The sequence below is a fragment of the Plecotus auritus genome, assembly GCF_963455305.1.
Source record: "Plecotus auritus genome assembly, chromosome: 7".
NCBI lineage: Eukaryota > Metazoa > Chordata > Mammalia > Chiroptera > Vespertilionidae > Plecotus > Plecotus auritus.
The window spans coordinates 145,662,273-145,681,092 of NC_137774.1; the positions used below are offsets into that span (position 1 = coordinate 145,662,273).

At 39.1% G+C, this 18,820-nt stretch overlaps 2 protein-coding genes across 4 annotated transcripts in view; one reads left to right on the plus strand and one right to left on the minus strand.

Annotated features, from left to right (window-relative positions):
* The window catches only part of NDUFAF2 (NADH:ubiquinone oxidoreductase complex assembly factor 2), a 119,180-nt gene extending 111,324 nt beyond the window's left edge, over positions 1–7,856 (minus strand). The window contains exon 1 of one of the 2 annotated variants that reach the window (XR_013961284.1): positions 7,640–7,856. Coding sequence is in view for 1 of the 2 variants with exons in the window: in XM_080681776.1 (XP_080537902.1) it covers positions 7,640–7,766 (127 nt within the window). In the remaining variant the exon portion in view is untranslated. The remainder of the gene's footprint in view (positions 1–7,639) is intronic. The other variant, XM_080681776.1, reaches the window with a different exon arrangement.
* Positions 7,857–7,929: 73 nt separating this feature from the next.
* The window catches only part of ERCC8 (ERCC excision repair 8, CSA ubiquitin ligase complex subunit), a 35,346-nt gene continuing 24,455 nt past the window's right edge, over positions 7,930–18,820 (plus strand). Inside the window, exons 1-3 of one of the 2 annotated variants that reach the window (XM_080681539.1) lie at positions 7,930–8,076; positions 10,821–10,916; positions 18,177–18,278. In XM_080681539.1, coding sequence (XP_080537665.1) covers positions 8,000–8,076; positions 10,821–10,916; positions 18,177–18,278 — 275 coding nt within the window. In that variant the 5' untranslated portion in view covers positions 7,930–7,999. The remainder of the gene's footprint in view (positions 8,077–10,820; positions 10,917–18,176; positions 18,279–18,820) is intronic. The other variant, XM_080681540.1, reaches the window with a different exon arrangement.

Sequence of the window (18,820 nt, forward strand, 5' to 3'; positions counted from 1 at the left end):
TTCACTAAAAGCTAAAGACAATATATTACTTACTGTTGGTAAAATTATATGCATGCTTTTTAATTTTTTTGTTCAATTCTTCAAAATACAATTGCCACTTACATCATTGTGCATTACTGACTAGGAATAATTCATAGTGTCATTTTCAAATTCTTGTCTTAAAAGTTAGCAGGTTATAAAGCAGTAATGCAGGGTTTATTTGGAGGAAATATATATATATAAATCCAATTATTTTAGAAAAAAGATTACTCTTAAATCAGCTTGAAGAAAAATATTTAATAATCTGACAACCTTCATTTTTTAAACAATTCTGCCACCTACTGGAAAAATCGAAAATGTCTTCATTATTTACTAAATGTTAAAATTATCACATTCAATGGAGCTGTATCATGATCTTCCAATTACCTACTGAAACAAGATACACTTTGATAATTTTGACCATTTAATTTGTCTAATTCTTAATAACTATGCCTTTTTTTGTTTTTGTTTTTTGCTCACCCAAGCATATTTTCCCATTGATTTTTAGGGAGAGTGGGAGGGAGAGGGAGAGAAACATTGATGTGAGAGAGGCACATGGATTGGTTGCTTCTTACACACCCCTGAACCAGGGCCAGGGATCGAACCTGCAACTGAGGTCTCTAACCAGGGATCCTTTAGTCCGCGGCCAATGCTCTATCCACTGAGTCATACCAGCTAGGGCCTTAATAACTATGTCTTAATTAAATATTAAATTATTAAAGTTTTAGTATATTTAAATACTAAATACAAATAGGTTGAGGTGACATCATCAAAAACAGCTCTATAAGTACATATAACAGTGGATGATGCAGGTTTTGAATTATTAGATGATATGTTCATCCTAAAAGGAAAAAAAAAACCTAGATTGGGTATATTAACAGAAGTTTGATGCTAGCAATAACACTAAACTTAGAAGGTCACTGACTAAGCTAAGTCCAAATAGGAACCACTCTAGAAAAGTTACGGAAAAGACATTCATTTCTAATGAGAGTATTTTAGTCTCTGAAGAATAATTTGGCCTATTTATCATAAATAAAAATATACCTTGCCTTGGCCAGGTGTCTCAATTGTGTGGTCCTGTTCACCAAAAGGTTGTGGGTTTAATACCAGGTCAGGGCACATACCAAGGCTGTGTGCTCCATTCCCATTCCAGACACACACAGGAGGCAACTGATCAATGTTTCTTTCTCACATTGATGTTTCTCTCTCTCCCCGCTTCCTCTCTCTCTAAAAAAATCAATAAAATCACATCCTCAGGTAAGAATTTAAAATATCTATCTATCTTAATCACCTGATTTAAGATTTTCTAAAACAACTTCTTTATCATTTCCTATGGTTTTAAAATATTTTTGTTTTTATTTTTATAATTCTGGGTCCATAAATATCTCAATTCATTTAACAGCTGTTTTTTGAGTACCTACTCTGTACCCAGGTATGTATATATGACTCTCATTTAAGCATTCAGAACGAAACAATCACCCATGTTTAAGATGAGGATAATAATATCTAGTTATATGGTTGTTGTAGATACATGAAACAATCAGAGTTCACACTGAATGTATGCTATCTTTTATTAATGTGAGCATTACTAAAAAGATTGGAGGCTATGTTAAGTTGAGAACAAAATGGAGAAGAAAATATATTTCTAATTTGTTTCAAATTAAATATGCAACTTCAGTCTAAAATAGTCACTGATTCATGTTTATGTTATTTATCTTCCCAAATCTTATTGAGTTTACTAAAGAATCTATCTATATATATAAAAGCCCAGTGACCAAATGGCGGAACGACCAGGACGACCAGTCGCTATGATGTTCTCTGACCACCAGGAGGCAGACACTCACCGCAGGAGCTTCCCCCTGGTGGTCAGTGCACTCCCACATTGGCTGACCGGGATGAGCAATGCTCCCACAGCGGGCCGATCACCGCAGGCCACAGCCCCCACCAGTGCACAAATCCATGAACCAGACCTCTAGTACTATATAAGGGGGTATATAGCTAAACTGTAAAAGAGATAAAGATACTAAGAGTCACGGAAACCAAGATGGCGGCATAGGTAAACACCTGAAATTGCTGCCTCGCACAACCACTTCAAAACTACAACTAAAAGACAAAACGGACATCATCCAGAACCACAGGAAGGCTGGCTGACTGGAAATTCTACAACTAGAAGGAAAGAGAAAAGCACACTGACACTCAGAGGAGTTGCAGAAGTAAAGTACAGAGGTACGGAGGCATGTGCGCGCTGAAAGGGGCTGGCAACTGAGGACGTGGTTGTCTTTTTCAATCGGGAGAGAGACACAAGCTCCTGACTTCTCTGAACTCCAGTTCTGGGCAAGACTCTGGGGACTCAGACTCATACGAGGGGAAACTGGACTGTCTGGCATCGGGCGGAACTCGAGCATGGCTTTCTCTCAGAGGTGCTTGCAGCGATTACCGAGGGACACTGAGACCCAGGGGCCTCTTAGGGCAGGGCTGACTGTCAGCCATTGCTGTTTGCTCCACCCTGAGACCCCGCCCTACCCAAGCTGTGTGCAGAGGCTTTTGCATATGAATGGCTTGGTCCTTTGAAATCTAAAATTACCTAACAAACTGCAGCTGAGTCAGAGAGACCCAGAACATCCAAAAGAAGGCCCAAGGCCCCACAGCAGCTTGTATTGCTTCACAGCTGGGCCTCATCTGGGCACCTCCAAACCCCAAAGAAAGAAAAAGAATCTACAGATCTCTCCGTAGCTCCTGATGGGTGGCCTCAGGCAGAGGCTAAATTTGCACCTCCTTGGAGATACAAGAGCCAGTGTACCTAGTGGTCAGAGTGGGACCATACAGATTACAACCTCTCAGATCCATAAGGGACACACTCAGGGGGCAGACTCAGTGAGCACCAAAGCCCCACTGAAGCAAGTCTTGCCTCATAAGGGTGTCTCCAGCACAGAAGTTCACCCATCATAGACACAGCTAAATCTCACAGCCAATGGGCCTGGAGGTCAATTCCTCCCAGTGATACCAACAACAATCAAGACTTAACTTCAACAAGACTGTGCACACAGCCCATAAAGGGGTGCACCAAGAGTGTCCACCACAGGTAACTGGGGAGGCTGAGCCACTGGGCCCTATGGGACACCTAGCACACAAAGCCACTCTATCAACACAGGGAAGCAGCCAAAATGTGGAGACAGAGAAATAGGTCACAAATGAAAGAAATGGAGGAAAGCAAATTACTGGATATAGAATTCAAAACCACGGTTATAAGGTTTTTCAAGAATTTTCTAGAAACCGCCGATAAATTTAGTGAGACCCTCAAGGATATGAAAAAGGACCAACTAGAAATTAAGCATACACTGACTGAAATAAAGAACAATATACAGAGATCCAACAGCAGACCAGAGGATCGCAAGAATCAAGTCAAAGATTTGAAATACAAAGAAGCAAAAAACACCCAACTAGAAAAGCAAAAAGAAAAAAGAATCCAAAAATATGAAGATAGTGTAAGGAGCCTCTGGGACAACTTCAAGTGCACCAATATCCAAATTATGGGGGTGCCAGAAGAAGAGAGAGAGCAAGATATTGAAAATTTATTTGAAGAAATAATGACAGAAAACTTCCCCTACCTGGTGAAAGAAATAGACTTACAAATCCAGGAAGCACAGAGAACCCCAAACAAAAGTAATCTAAAGAGGACCACACCAAGACACATCATAATTAAAATGCCAAGGGCAAAAGACAAAGAGAGAATATTAAAAGCAGCAAGAGAAAAACAGTTAGTTACCTACAAGGGAGTACCCATCGATTGTCAGCTGATTTTTCAACAGAAACTATGCAGGCCAGAAGGGAGTGGTAAGAAATATTCAAAGTGATGAATAGCAAGAACCTACAACCAAGATTACTCTACCCAGCAAAGCTATCATTTAGGATTGAAGTTCAGACAAAGAGCTTCACAGATAAGAAAAAGCTAAAGGAGTTCAGCACCACCAAACTAATATTATAGGAAATGCTGAAGGGTATTCTTTAAGAAGAGGAAGAAGAAGAAAAAGGTAAAGATAAAAATTATGAACAACAAATACATATCTATCAACAAGTGAATCCAAAAATCAAGTGAATAAAAAATCTGATGAACAGAATAAACTGGTGAATATAATAGAATCAGGGGCATAGAAGGGAGTGGACTGACAATTCTTGGGGGTGGGGGAGGGGGAATGGGGGGTGCGGGAAGAGACTGGACAAAAATCGTACACCTATGGGTGAGGGCAGTGGCGGAGGTGGTAAGGGCAGAGGGTGGGGTGGGATCCGGGTGGAGGGGAGCTTTGGGGGGAAAAAAGAGGAACAACTGTAATAATTTGAACAATAAAGACTTATTTTTAAAAAAGGTACTAATAGGTCAGAAACTGAGGCCAATAAATCTAAGATACATAAAATGAATATGTTTTGCATAAAGCAGTGCTAAATAAAATTGTCACATGAGAAAAACAATAAATGATACAGGATGAGATGGAAGGCAAACTCAGCAGTGCTGACTAGCCTGTGAATCAGCACAGACATATGGGCTACACTGGAAAGAATCTATATGGGTTTCTCAAAAAGAAGGTTTGAGAAAATCCTAAGCTTAGAGCAGCAGGACTGAGAGCAATGGGTAAACAAGTGGTAAGAGTCAAGTCAAAGGAATTTGGAAATGCCACCAGTGCCCCCACAGGGAGTTTTAGCTATCACTAATATGAACTGCTTGTAAGATGTCACAAAAGAAAGTTAAAAGAAAAACAAAAGACTCTTAACAATAGCATGTGCTAAGTATCCCAGTGAGCTCTGTCCCCCTTTCTCAAAGGCTACAACTCTGACTTGATACTGACACTTAAGATTCCCATTTGCAGCGGCTGAAAGTGAAGGCATCCTAAGTACTGAGTACAGTTTTCCCAGAGAAATTCTATCAGAGCCCTGTAGGAAGACACAGGCTGTAGCATTCACTCAGACCTCACTTGATAAAAATAGCCAATTTCAAGTAAAATGGAGGCTGTGCTGCAAAACACATCTAAGGAGGGTACTCAAAAATAAGAGAACATAATTAACAAAAAACATAAAAATCAAGATTATTAAAGTAAGACTAAGTTTACCACTTATTACAACAAATATGAATGGGTTAATGGCATTATTTTTTTAAAAAAGAAGTAGCATCCCATTCTGGTAGCTCAGTTGGTTAGAGCATTATCCCTGATATACCAAGATTGCAGATCCCCGGTCAGGGGATATAAAAGAATCAACCAATGATGCATAAATAAGTGAAACATCAAACTGATGTTTCACTCTCTTCTTTCCTCTCTAAAATCAATAAATAAATTTTAAAAAAGAAATAGTTTTTGCCCTAGCTGGTTTGGCTCCATGGATAGAGTGTCAACCTGGGGACTAAGGGTCCTGAGTTCGATTTTGGTCAAGAGTACATGCCTGGGTTGAAGGCTTGATCCTCGGTAGTAGGTGGGCAGGAGGCAGCCAATCCATAATTCTCTCTCATCATTGATGTTTCTCTCTCTCTCTCCCTCTCCCTTCCTCTCTGAAATCAATAAAAATATATTTAAAATATCTTTTAAAAAGTAGCTTTTTTTCCAACATCCACTAATAAAAAAGCAGAGGTTTGTGTGTTGGGCAGGGAGGAGGGAATCATCATAAAGAGAGAACCTATAAATTACAAGAGGCTTAAAAACATATTAGCAATCAAAAAGTAAAGAAGTTCAATTTATACAAACTGCAAAAATAAGTAAACAAATCAATCAATAAATAACAGCATTATGGGACAACCAAGGAAACATGTTCTCAGGTGAGGATAAAAAAAATAAAATGTAAAATAAATAAATAAATAAATAAATAAATAGCAGGCATCACTGTTACCTTAACCACTGCTATCTCTGCCTTTCCAGCCAATCAATTCCATTTTGGGAACATCAGCTTTAGCTCAGTATTAGGAAAAGTAAGAGTAGAATACTATTTAGTAATAAAAAGGAACAACTGACACAAGATGAAATTCAACTGCATTGTGCTATGTGAAATAAACTAGATTCAAAAGACTACACCCATATAATTCCATTTATATGATATTCTAGAAAAGACAAAACCACAGGGACATAGAACAGATCAATGGTTGCCAAGGTCTGGGTGTGGGGTGAGGGAATGAAGCACTAAGGGGTAGGAGGGAATTTGCCAGGTGCAGGTGGGGGTGGGGTGAAGGAACTGTTCTGTATCTTGATTGTGGCAATGATAGTTACATGACTCTAAGCATTTTTCAAGAATCATAAAACCATACACCAAAAAGTATAAAATTTACTGAATGTAAATTATACTTCAATTACAAGTCAATCTGATGTTTTGCGTATTTTTAAACGTTACTGATAACTTATAGAAAAGAAATATCTCTGCTTAAAATCTGCCATAGAATTCACTCTGCTGGCTTCTCCGTGGGCTTTTTAGAAAAAGAGCTATTCCTTGCCCTGAAAGAGTTTAGCAGCTCATTAGGGAAGAAACATCTAAAATATTAGACTAAGTTACAGAAAAAGGCTAGGCAAACAATTTTGAGTGATAAATCACAGAATGCACTTTATATGTGCTGTATGAGGAAGGAAAAAGCAATTCCCTTTGTCAAGAGTTATGAGAAATGAATTGAACACAATTTTGGGTAAGTCTTACTGCTTCTCAATATAATGGTTATTATTAACATTTCTAACTTGGAAGTGAAGAGGCTGAGACTTGTGGAGGACAAATACGCCACGATCCCTCAACTCTTAGATCTTAAAGTTGACATTCTAAACCAAGCCTTTTTTACCTCAGAGCCTAAGATCTTTTGCATCGCGGTGTGGGGCCCCCAGAGAAGAGGTTATGACTACTGCTAGCTAGATGATGTGATTTCAGCGGACAGGAACGCCCCTAATTCCTCAAATTTCACTAAGTACTTCGCACGAATTCTATACAGAAAACTCCCGATTTAGAGCCACGTACTGTAAAGTGAGCTCAACAGGGCCTTGGACTGAAAACTGGCAGGAAAGGTAACGTGGAGCCTTGTGGGGATCTCTTTTCCACTCGGTTAGTGTGCACTGACATACTTTTGATAGGTTTTGGTTGTAAGGAAGGTGCCCATGGAGACAGTCCCGAGCTACTGAAAAAAAGGTCAGAGCAATACTCCCCTTCCATTACACCAACTCGGGCCGGTCCCAACGGGGCACGGGAGGAGGAAAGGCCACTTTTTTTCCCCTCGGAGGACCTTGGCTAAAAGACCTCCGTGGACTTGTCCCCGTCTACGTCGCCCAAAGGCAAGGACCAACACTAGGGCGTCAGATGCCCGCGTGGCTGCCGCGCGGGGAGAGACGGGGGTGTGCCGAGCTCGCGGGGGTCTGGCCGGCGCACAGACCAAGGGCTGCGGCGCACCGACGGCTGGCACACACCGGGCCGGGCCGGGCCGGGCCGGGCCGGGCCGCGGCACGAAAGCGGTCAGTGAAAATCACCAAGGTGAAGGGGTGGCGGGGCGAACGAACTCGGATTGTCCCCTCAGGTGACATCACACGTGTCGCACGTTGCTTTAGTTTACGAGGCGCCCTTACTTTCCGCCCACGTACTGATCGCGCCACCGCTGCCCTCGCTGTCATCTCACCTCTCCAGTTCTTGTACGCCGGGATATAGTAGTATTTGTTCCCGAACTGGTCTGTGCCCACTAGCTCCTTCACTTCCTTGGACAGCGCTCTCCACACGGTGCGGAACAAATCCTGAGACCAACCCATCTCGGCCCCCCAGATCCCAGCGTGAGCTGATGCAGAATCCACCGCGACATTAACAAGAACGCCCCGCCCACCAGCCCGAGAACTCCCACTGGCCTCATGCCCTCCAAGTAACGGCGCTCACCATTGGTCAGATGGTTTCCTGGCTCTACCAATGGGAGGATCCGTTGTTAGAGCCCCGCCCCCGAGCTCTGTCATGGCCGCGGCCAGTGTACGTACTCGCGCAGAAGAACGGGATGCTAGGGTTTTTGTCGGCGCGACAAGCCGGATTGGACGACCCTCTTCACCTACAAAGAGCGGAGTCCACACGAAGGTATAGAAAACATTACTCTTTTTTCTAATAGGCCAGTTAAAAATTGGACAAATAGCTGTGTTAGCCTTGCCTCATACTTTCTGGCCTTATTATCTATCACTTTCCTCTTACCAAACTCGGCTTTACTCTTCTTTTGGAGCATGTATCAAAATTCCGTGTATGTACACGCATGTAGCTAGAATGTATACAAATTCCAGCCTCCCAGAAGGAAAGCAGGTATTCAACATAAAGCATATTGTTTGCTCTAAATAGTTTAGGCACAGTGAACCATCCTCATCCAGTGAACCATTCTCATCCCAGAAACCAGGCAAGATCCAATCTTGCAAGAAAGCCTTTCTAAGGATAGCAGTTTCAGACCTGCTATATTAACTCTTTTTTTTTTGCACACCTTGCCTCCTTCCACACACACCTCACCACTCTTTCCCTATCTTACAGTATTACCCTCCCACTTTCCCTTCATTTTGATCTCTCATAGTTCCCAAACAATTCAGTCCTAAAGTCTTTAGGTTGGGTAGAGGTAGGCTTCCAATCAGGAATTAGGTTGGCCCGGAGTGATATTTCCGAGCCTAAGGAGGTAGTCTGAGTGTGGGAACTCACAAGCTCAAGGTGATAAGGGTGTTTGGGGGAGCAGAAATCAAAGCCCAAGCCTCCTGAGTAGCATCCTTGTTGGCAAAGGGGATGGTAGTGATGATGGGAGATTAGTTATATACAGGGGGACTGACCAGATAAATAAATACATTAATGATAATGAAAGCCATGTTTCTCATTGTTAGAAGAGAATTCAAGGAAGGGATGATGGATTATCTTTGCACATGTTTATTTGATATTTTACTTGTTACAAGAAACACATATTACTGTCATAATTTGAATAATCGTCAAATGGAAAAATATTTTAAGAAGAAATGGAATTTCAATGGGAAAAACTATTTTCTGGTGGAAATTCAGAAATGTCAGGACAGCATGGTGATCTGGAGAAAAAAAAAGTCAGAGTTCAGATGCAGTTCAGCTAATTAGATGAATGACCTTGGGAAAATTACTTATATCTTAGTTTAAAATTCAGGAAAAGCATTTAATAATATAATCTACTATCTAGGAAATCTACCAGTTAGGATTACCACTTATTACACTTACTATTACCACTGATTACAATGTCATTAAATAGCAGGCTTTTAATATTAACTGTTATTGTTATTGGGCAAGGTCAGAGAAGTAGTAAGTGAACCTAAGGCTAAACTGTCTTCCAGAAGACAAAGGGCCATGTATATCTTTAAATCAACTTGCTACTGCTAAAATGATATCCAAAATGCTTTAAATTATCAGTACTGCTATAAAAATACCACTTTGAAACTTTTCTAAAACTGCATTGTTTTAAAAAAAACCTGATTAATTTGGTGGGATAAACATTTTGTATAAATTAGCATCATATTCATCAATAATGAATTTAGAAATCATTCTGGTTAAATTAATGTAAATTATTTTTAACATGCAAGAGATTGAGACAAATTTTAATAGTTAACATTCACTAGGCACTTACTATGTCTAGGCATTGTAATGAGCACTTTTTATGTATTAACTCATTTAATCTTAATAGCCTGACCAGAATAACGATGGTTTACAGTTATGGAATATCAGAAATTTCATTCATCTTAATTTATGAGAGTACTTATTAATTTTATTTATAAATATTTAATTGGCTTTATTTAAATGTGCCTAATTGTTGAGTTAAACATACTCATTTTATATTTACACCTAAGGCATAAGAAATGCTCCTGGAATTTATTTAACATACTGTAATTTAAGCTTTTGTCCACTAGGTGTCCTCAGCTGAATTTATCAATTTAAATTTTCATGAAAATTTGTCTCTAAATATCTGAATAAAAATTTAATAAAATACACTCTTTGAATTAAGTTTAAAGGACTGGATAAAGAAGATGTGGCACATATACACAATGGACTACTACTCAGGCATAAGGAAGGATGAAATAACACCATTTGCAACAACGTGCATAGACCTTGAGAACATTATGCTAAGTGACATAAGTCAGTCAGAAAAAGCTAAGAACCATATGATTTCATTCATATGTGGGATATAAAACTGAAACTCATGAACACAAACAGCAGTGTGGTGGTTGTCAGCGGGAAAGGCTTAGGGACTAAGGGGGTCCCAATATATGGTGACAGTAGAAGATTTGACCTTGGGTCGTGAGCACATGGTATAATAATATACAGATCTTGTAACATAGAAACCCACATTTGAAACCTATATAAATTAAGTTTAAGATAGTACTTAAGGAAAAATTCTTTACATATAATTGTTAGTATTTTGATATTTTAAAAATTTGTGTAAGGTCTTTAAAAATCCATAAAGACTTTTGGATGTCTGATAGAAAGAGACTTAAGCATTACTTGCATTTTTTTAAGTCCCCCCTTCCCCCAAAGATGTCTTTATTGGTTTTAGAGAGATAGAAAAGTGTGGAGAGAGAGAGAAAGAAAGAAATATGTATGTGAGAAACACTGGATTGAACCCACAACCTAGGTATGTGCCCTGATCAGAGTGAACCTGTAACCTTTTTGGCGTTTGGGATGATCCAACCAACTGAGCCACCTGGCCAGGGCCTACTTGTGATTTTTGTACTATATGTAATCTTAGTAAGATTAAGGACATTTTTTATGTTTGAATTATTTTCTTATTGTTTAATTTTATCTTTTTTCCCCCCTTGTTTAATTTTTATATTTTTTTAAAGGGTTTTGGGACTGGAGTTAAACAAAGACAGAGATGTTGAAAGGATCCACAGCAATGGAGTTAACAGCCTGGACATTGAACCTGTTGAAGGGAGATAGTAAGTTTATACATTTTTCTTTCTAAGTGAGAAGCAGTAAAATATTGCTTTCAGATTAATTATGTAAAGGTTCATAAATATTAGTAAAAATTTTAAGTTGTAAAATTTTAATCTGGTATTACTAATTTTAAATAAATACAGAGCTTCATATCTACAAAATTTTGCCAGATAGACATTTCCAAACTACTTTAATATAAATATATTCATTTTTAACTCAGAAAGTGTTTAAGTATTGGGATATGTAACTGTAGTTGCTACTCTCAAGAAGACTGATGGGGGGGAAATATTAAAAAGTAAAAGTATATTTTAAAACATTAAGTTTTAAGCAAACCAGACTTTTATTTGGTTTTACCACTTATTAGCTGTGTGACAACTTATCAGCTGGGTGACCATGAGCAATTTATCTAACTTTTCTAATTCTTAATAGCCTTAGCTATAAAATGGGAACAATAATACCAACAAGTTTATTGTGAAAATTCATTGAGATTATATATATAACACTAGAGGCCCAGTGCACGAAATTCATGCCCTCGGGTGGGGGCGTCCCTCAGCCCGACCTGCACCCTCTCGCAGTCTGGGAGCCCTCGGGGGATGTCCAACATCCATAGCACTGCTGTGGAGGCAGGAGAGGCTCCCACCACCGCTGCTGCACTTGCCAGCCATGAGCCCAGCTTCTGGCTGAGCAGTGCTCCCTCTTTGGGAGCGCACTGACCACCAGGGGGCAGCTCCTGCATTGAGCGTCTGCTCCCTGGTGGTCAGTGTGTATCATAGCAACCGGTCGTTCTGCCGTCGGGCGGAAACCAGCTCTTGGACATCCCCCGAGAGGTCCCGGATTGCAAAAGGGTGCGGGCCAGGCCGAGAGACCCCATTGGTGCACGATCGGGGCCAGGGAGGGATGCAGGAGGTTGGCCAGCCAGGGAGGGACCGCGAGAGGGCTCCTGGGCATGTCCGGCCCATCTTGCTCAGTCCTGATTGGCCGGACCCCAGCAGCAAGCTAACCTATGGGTTGGAGCGTCTGCCCCCTGGTAGTCAGTGCATGTCATAGCGATTGGTCGACCGGTTGACTATCTGCCTCCTGGTGGTCAGTGTACGTCATAGCAAGCGGTTGAGAGGCCTTAGCATATCATTAGCATATTATGCTTTGATTGGTTGAACGGCCAACTAGACACTTAGCATATTAGGCTTTTATTATATAGGATGATTAGCATAGGACCTGGCATATCATTACTGGTTGCCATTATTCCTATTAATCCAAAGCATTATTACCTATACTTTTATACCGTTTGGTCCATTTCCCACACAACAACTGAAGTGCTTGGAAAAATGCAAATCAGAACATGTCATTACCCCACTTAAAATTCATCTTGACCCCCACATGACTACAGGAAAGTTCAAAACCCTTCATGTAGTCTATCCTATATAATAAAAGTCTAATATGCTAAGTGTCCGGTCATCCGTTCAACCAATGAAAGCATAATAATATGCTAAGGCCGCTCAACCACTAGCTATGATGTGCACTGACTATCAGGCTGCAGACAGTTGACCAGTAGATTAGCTTGCTGCTGGGGTCTGGCCGATCGGGACTGATTGAGACGGGCCGGACACACCCTGGAGCTCTCCTGTGGTCCCTCCCTGGCTGGCCAACCTCCCCTGATCATGCACCAGTGGGGTCCCTCGGCCTGGCCTGCACCCTCTTGCAATCTGGGGCCTCTCAGGGGATGTCAGAGAGCTGGTTTCGGCCCGATTCTGCAGGCCAGGCCGAGAGACCCTACTGGTGCATGAATTCATGCACCGGGCCTCTAGTTAATTATAACAAGTGTAGAAGTAACTAAAGGAAAGTTTATCGTGTCTTATGTGTAGCATATATATAATGAAGTATTATTATTATTAATATTATTAACATTAAAATAAGCCAAGGAAGGTTTGATAGAATTTTATTTTTTATTTCCATCTTCTGTCCTGGCCTCACATGGTAGTGTATGAGAAACATGAAGAGTGAACAAATCCTCACTTAAGCACATGGTTAAATCTAAAAGATGACCAGTGATAACTCTTGTCTTTTTCCTGACCTTTTTAAGGCTTAACATAACACCTTCCATTCAAGGACAGCTGTGGGGAATTTGCTTATAAAATAATGCAAATATGAACAGCTAATTTCTTTTGGTCCTGGATTCTGGTGGAAGAATATTTAGTATAGATTCTCCAGTCAGCCATGTGGGATAATGATCAGTTGTTTGATCTGTGAAATACACGAAGCCAGTAGGCTACCAGCTGACAGAGTCATTGAGAAATGTGGGAAATTCTAGATTATATGTGTGAGAAATATAAGCTTAGGAATCTTTTTGCAGAGCATATAAAGAGAAGTCAGGATTCTCACTGCAATGGTTTCCCCCTTCATTGTGTGGTAAAAATCTACATCTATTTATTTCATTGTTTGCTAAGACTTGTATTTTGTATCAGACCCTTTTGGCAGCAAAGAGAGAAATAAAAAACAAATTGTATATTAATGGAAAATTAAATACTGATATTCTTTTTCTTAAGAAAACCAATGTACATGAAACTTGCTCTAAATACTTGTTAATATTTACCAACCACCACAAGAGCTGTAATGAATTCACTGAAAACTAGAATGAAAACCAGGATACACAAATCTGGTAAAGAAGTATATATTTCCAAAGTTAGAAGTTATTTTAAGACATCAGCCTGAAAATAACATTTTAATAGGTGCAACTGCATAGAGTACATTTGCATATCATTCTGTAAATCTCAATTTTTCTTTTATACCTTCTCAATTCTTTTAATTAATTTTATTTCTCTGTAATACCAGATTATCTTTTCCATATAAAAACGTGAAGCTGTATCTCTTTGGGTTTACTCTATTACATAATAATAATCTTACTGTTAAATAATGTCCATGCCATCATGTAGTTCAAGTACAGTCAATTCCGGTAATAATTCAGTTTTTTCATCCAATTACTGGAATCAAGCTTTTGGAAGTCATTCTAGCAAAGATGAAACATTTGGCATTATTGTAAATACCATTTAAATTCAGTTTAAGAGTTCAACTTTAAAAACATTTGTTTGTTTTTGTTGTTATAATACATGTAGTGCTGTGATTTTAAAAAAGTGCATTTCACAAAGCTCAAATATAAAGCATAAAGGTTTTTGAAATTGGTTGTAGAACACATGTAACTCACATGTATCCAAACAAGCTGCAACACTTTATCAACCAAATTAAAAGTTGTAGTTGTTAAAATTTATAAATATTTCTGTATAGACATAATTAGAGTAAAAACTACAAATGTAATGAAGCTAATGAATAAAAAAAACAACTATTGCTCACCATCAGTTGGACTTTAGAACTCTTTGATCAAAGAACTTTGAAGAACTGCTTTTAAATTAACCTAATTGTTCTACAAATGGGTATTGAATTTTTCTTACAACAAGTCTGTAAATCAGTGCTACTTAAGACATGCTGCTATTTCATGAACCCTTTGTAACTGGTTCACCACAAGATAAGGAGCTTGTACCGAATGTAAATCTACTATGTCACTAAGCACACAGATTAGATGAGCTGAGATTTTTTTTGTAGCAAGACTTTCTCAGTGAAGAGTGTTCATTTCTGGCACAAACTCTTTATGGACAAGTACTTTAAATAGCAAAGAAACTAAAGATGGCAAGATCAAACCCAATGTATAATACTTATAATAAGTATAAGTGAGGAAGTATCCTTACAAGCCACAAGGTGTGAATGAGTGGGAATAAACTGATACATGTAACTGCAAGATCTGTGTGGTATCAGCATGTATACCAGGGAAGGCAATTAAAAGCATTGGGGCATCAAATAGACCTGATAACTAACATAACCAGCAGTCAGTTGAAAACTCAGCAAGGCAGTTTGACTACAGCAGCTGAAAGTGGGAGAGGATGGCATATTCTGAATGTTCGAAGGGTTCACAGACCTGTGGAGCTGGAGCGTCTTGGCCTTATATCTCTTTAGCTAATCAACTACAGATCTCCTGTAGGACAGAACCCTATACTGAGGAAAACTACTTGGAATAAAATCTAAATTAAGTAATATAGGGACACTAGAACAAAGGAAAAAGATGGCCCAGATAAATGTGTAAGAGGTAACAGAACCAAAAAATCTCTGAAAGTAAGCTGCCATATTTTGAGCATCTTACAAAAAAGAAGAAAATGCTCTAGAGGTAGAAAATATTAATGTTCTAAACCAAGTCTCCCTTCTAAAAATTTAAGAAAATTAATTTTATGTAAAAATGAGCAAAAGAACAGATTAAAGTCAAATTACATACAAAATTATTATAAGAACAAAGAGACTAAGCAAAAGTTATGCACCAAAGATCACACAGTTGTGCCAGAAAGATCTACACTAATAAAAGAGAAAGATGCAAATTGACCATACCTCCGTGATGCCCAATAGCCTACCAGGAGTGAGTATGCAAATTAACCCAACAAAATGGCAGGTTAATTTGCATATGCAGGCATGGAGTGAAGACTGAAGGCTCTGCTGCAGCCGGAGCCAAGCCTGAAGGCTGAAGGCTTGGCTCCGCTGTAGCCTGGGTCCAGGATGCTGGAGGAAAACGGGTGCCAGCAGCCAGGGGAAGGAAGGCCTATTGCATGAATCTTCATGCAACGGGCCTCTAGTATGCTAATAAAGCAATGAGAACTTTAACCTAATATTTCAAAACTAAAAGTCATTTCAAAAAGATACAGTATGCCAAAACCGGTTTGGCTCAGTGGATAGAGCATCAGCCTGTGGACTGAAAGGTCCCAGGTTCAATTCTGGTCAAGGGCACGTAACTTGGTTGCGGGCACATCCCCCGTAGGGGGTGTGCAAGAGGCAGCTGATCGATGTTTCTCTCTCATCGATGTTTCTAACTCTCTATCCCTCTTCCTTCCTCTCTGTAAAAAATCAATAAAATATATTTTAAAAAAATAAAAAGATACAGTATATGAAAGAATAACATAAGTTGTAATTAGAAAAACTCAGAAATGAGATGATCAGATTCAAGAAACATTAGAAATAAAAATGTTTCAGAAATGAAGACTAAAGCATAGGGAACACAAGCAAATACATATAAGATATAATGCCTTAGGTCAGTGGTCAGCAAACTCATTAGTCAACAGAGCCAAATATCAACAGTACAATTGAAATTTCTTTTGAGAGCCAAATTTTTTAAACTTAAACTTCTTCTAACTCCACTTCTTCAAAATAGACTCGCCCAGGCCGTGGTATTTTGTGGAAGAGCCACACTCAAGGGGCCAAAGAGCCGTATGTGGCTCATGAGCCACAGTTTGCCGACCACGGCCTTAGGTGAAGTTGGAAAGAAGGAGAAAAACTATATAATAAAACCCTAATATGCAAATCCACCTAATGGCGGAACAACCGGTCGCTATGATGTGCACTGACCACCAAGGGGCAGACGCTCAACACAGGAGCTGCCCCCTGGTGGTCAGTGTGCTCCCACACAGGGAGTGCCACTCAGCCAGAAGCTGGGCTCATGGCTTGCAAGTGCAGCGGAGGTGGCGGGAGCCTTTCCTGCCTCCACAGCAGTGCAAAGGACCCCTTGGGGTATGTCCGACTGCTGGCTTAGGCCTGCTCTAACATAACCAGCAGTCAGGGGAGCAGGCCTAAGCCGGCAGTCAGACATCCCCCGAGGGGTCCCAGACTACGAGAGGGCGCAGGCCAGACTGAGGGACCCCTCCCCTCCCCTAGTGCATGAATGCTGTGCACCGGGCCTCTAGTGTTAAATAAAAAAGAAATGGAGGCCTGGGGTGGCAAGGTCTGGGATGGAGGGGGTCAATGGGGGAAAAGAGGAGGACATCTGTAATACTTTCAACAATAAAGATAAATTTAAAAAAGAAAGAAATGGAGAAAGGAAAAGGATTTAAAAGAGACATGTATAGATGACAGGCAAAGAGTTCCACCACATATACAATAGGAGTTCCCTGAGAAGGGACCCAAAGGAAAAGAACAGAATAAATATTAAAACCATAATCCAAGAAGACTTTCCTAGAAGAAATAAGATCTGAAATTATATGTAAGGGAAAGAAAATTATAATGTTAGCAAATATTTACATATTTTGGGCTTTATCCAAAGAAATGAAATTTCTTATCTAAGGTGTTCAAGGAAATAAAATGTGAGTCAAAGATTTTATATCCAGTCAGATTTTTAAGGACATACAAATTGTCAATAAAGTACAAGAATTCAGGGAATATGGTTCTTGGGAATCTACCAGAGAATAAAATTAAAGAACCAGAATGAATAGTCAGCAACATGAGGATTGATGATGAGCAATAATATTAGCAAATAGCAATACTTTATATAGATATATAACTTCATAGATCTGTATCTCTTCCCTACTAGATTTTAAACTCTGTGAAGACAGGAATCATGCCTATCTTGTTCACAGTTGTATTAGCAGAGTGCCTTGACAGTGGTTGGCAAACTGTGGCTCGCGAGCCACACTGGCTCGCAAGTCGCGGTTTGCTGCTCTGTTGACTAATGAGTTTGCCGACCACTGGGATAGGGGCTTAATCACAAGGAACAACAACAGCCTGTAATTATTGGAATTGAAAGTCTAGGTCAGTGGTCGGCAAACTCATTAGTCAACAGAGCCACAGTTTCCCGACCACTGGCCTAGCATATTGCAGGTCTCAAAGTTGAATGAATTGAGTAAAAATGTTCATAATGGAAAGAATCTAACATTTATTGATCACCATTTTTTTGCCAGGCAATATATAAGGTACTTTGCATATTACTTTTATATTTACATCAACTTTATGATTTAGGTGAAACTGTCCCCCTTTTCTAAAATGTTTGAAGACTGAAACAGGTAAAGTAACTTGCCCAGGATCATATAGCTAGCTGGCATCAGTAATAATCAGGTAGTCTATCTGATTCCATTTCTATTTAGCACAATTATAATTAGGACATTTAAAATTACTTTGTAATATTTTACTTTCTAGTAAGAAATATCTTTTGCTATCGTGTTTCTACTGTCCTTTCTTTGTGGTATCATGAAGGTAAATTTTAAATGATCACAATGAATCTTTTCATATTCATTCTGTAAATAATAGATTAAGAAAATTTAGTTTATTGAAGTCTAGATTAATCTTTACTTGGTATTTGTGGGCATAATATATGTGGGTTTTTAAAGATCAGTAATTTTCAGAAATATGTAAACATAAATAATTGAACTACATAAAATGATAAATGTTAATTTTTTTATTATTAGCATGTTATCAGGTGGTTCAGATGGTGTGATTGTACTTTATGACCTTGAGAACTCCAGCAGACAACCTTGTTACACATGTAAAGCAGTGTGTTCTGTTGACAGGTGTGTATTAAAAATGTAATTCATTAATTTATAAAAAGTTGAGTGTTTTTTTTGCATCAAATGCAAACTATGAAAATAGCAGTCATATGATTGAATGTCTCAATCAACTTGTTCACATGATGTATTTACTTGGGTATTCCTTGACATTTTCTTAAAAAATAATAACAAATTCAGGTGTAGATGTTTTTAATGAGACTTTCCCAAAACATCATTTCTCAAAAGGATTTTATTTAAAAACTTTTGATTATGTGATTTTTTATTCTCTACTTATGTAGCACGCCTCACCGAGCTATTAGCTTTTAGTACCTCTTAGAGTAAGAGTTATTTATGAGTCTCTCAGCTAATTATAAACACAAATTAGATTTTTCAGTTGTTATTAATAGAACAAAAAGATTAATGGTTAGAAGCAATGAATATACTGGCAGTCCCACATCAAACAGGCACGCACATGTACACACAGCCCTCTTACCTCTCTACTTACTTAAAGCTTCCTAACTTACTAGTAAAAACATACCTCTCTTTGTCTTGAATTTTCTGACTAT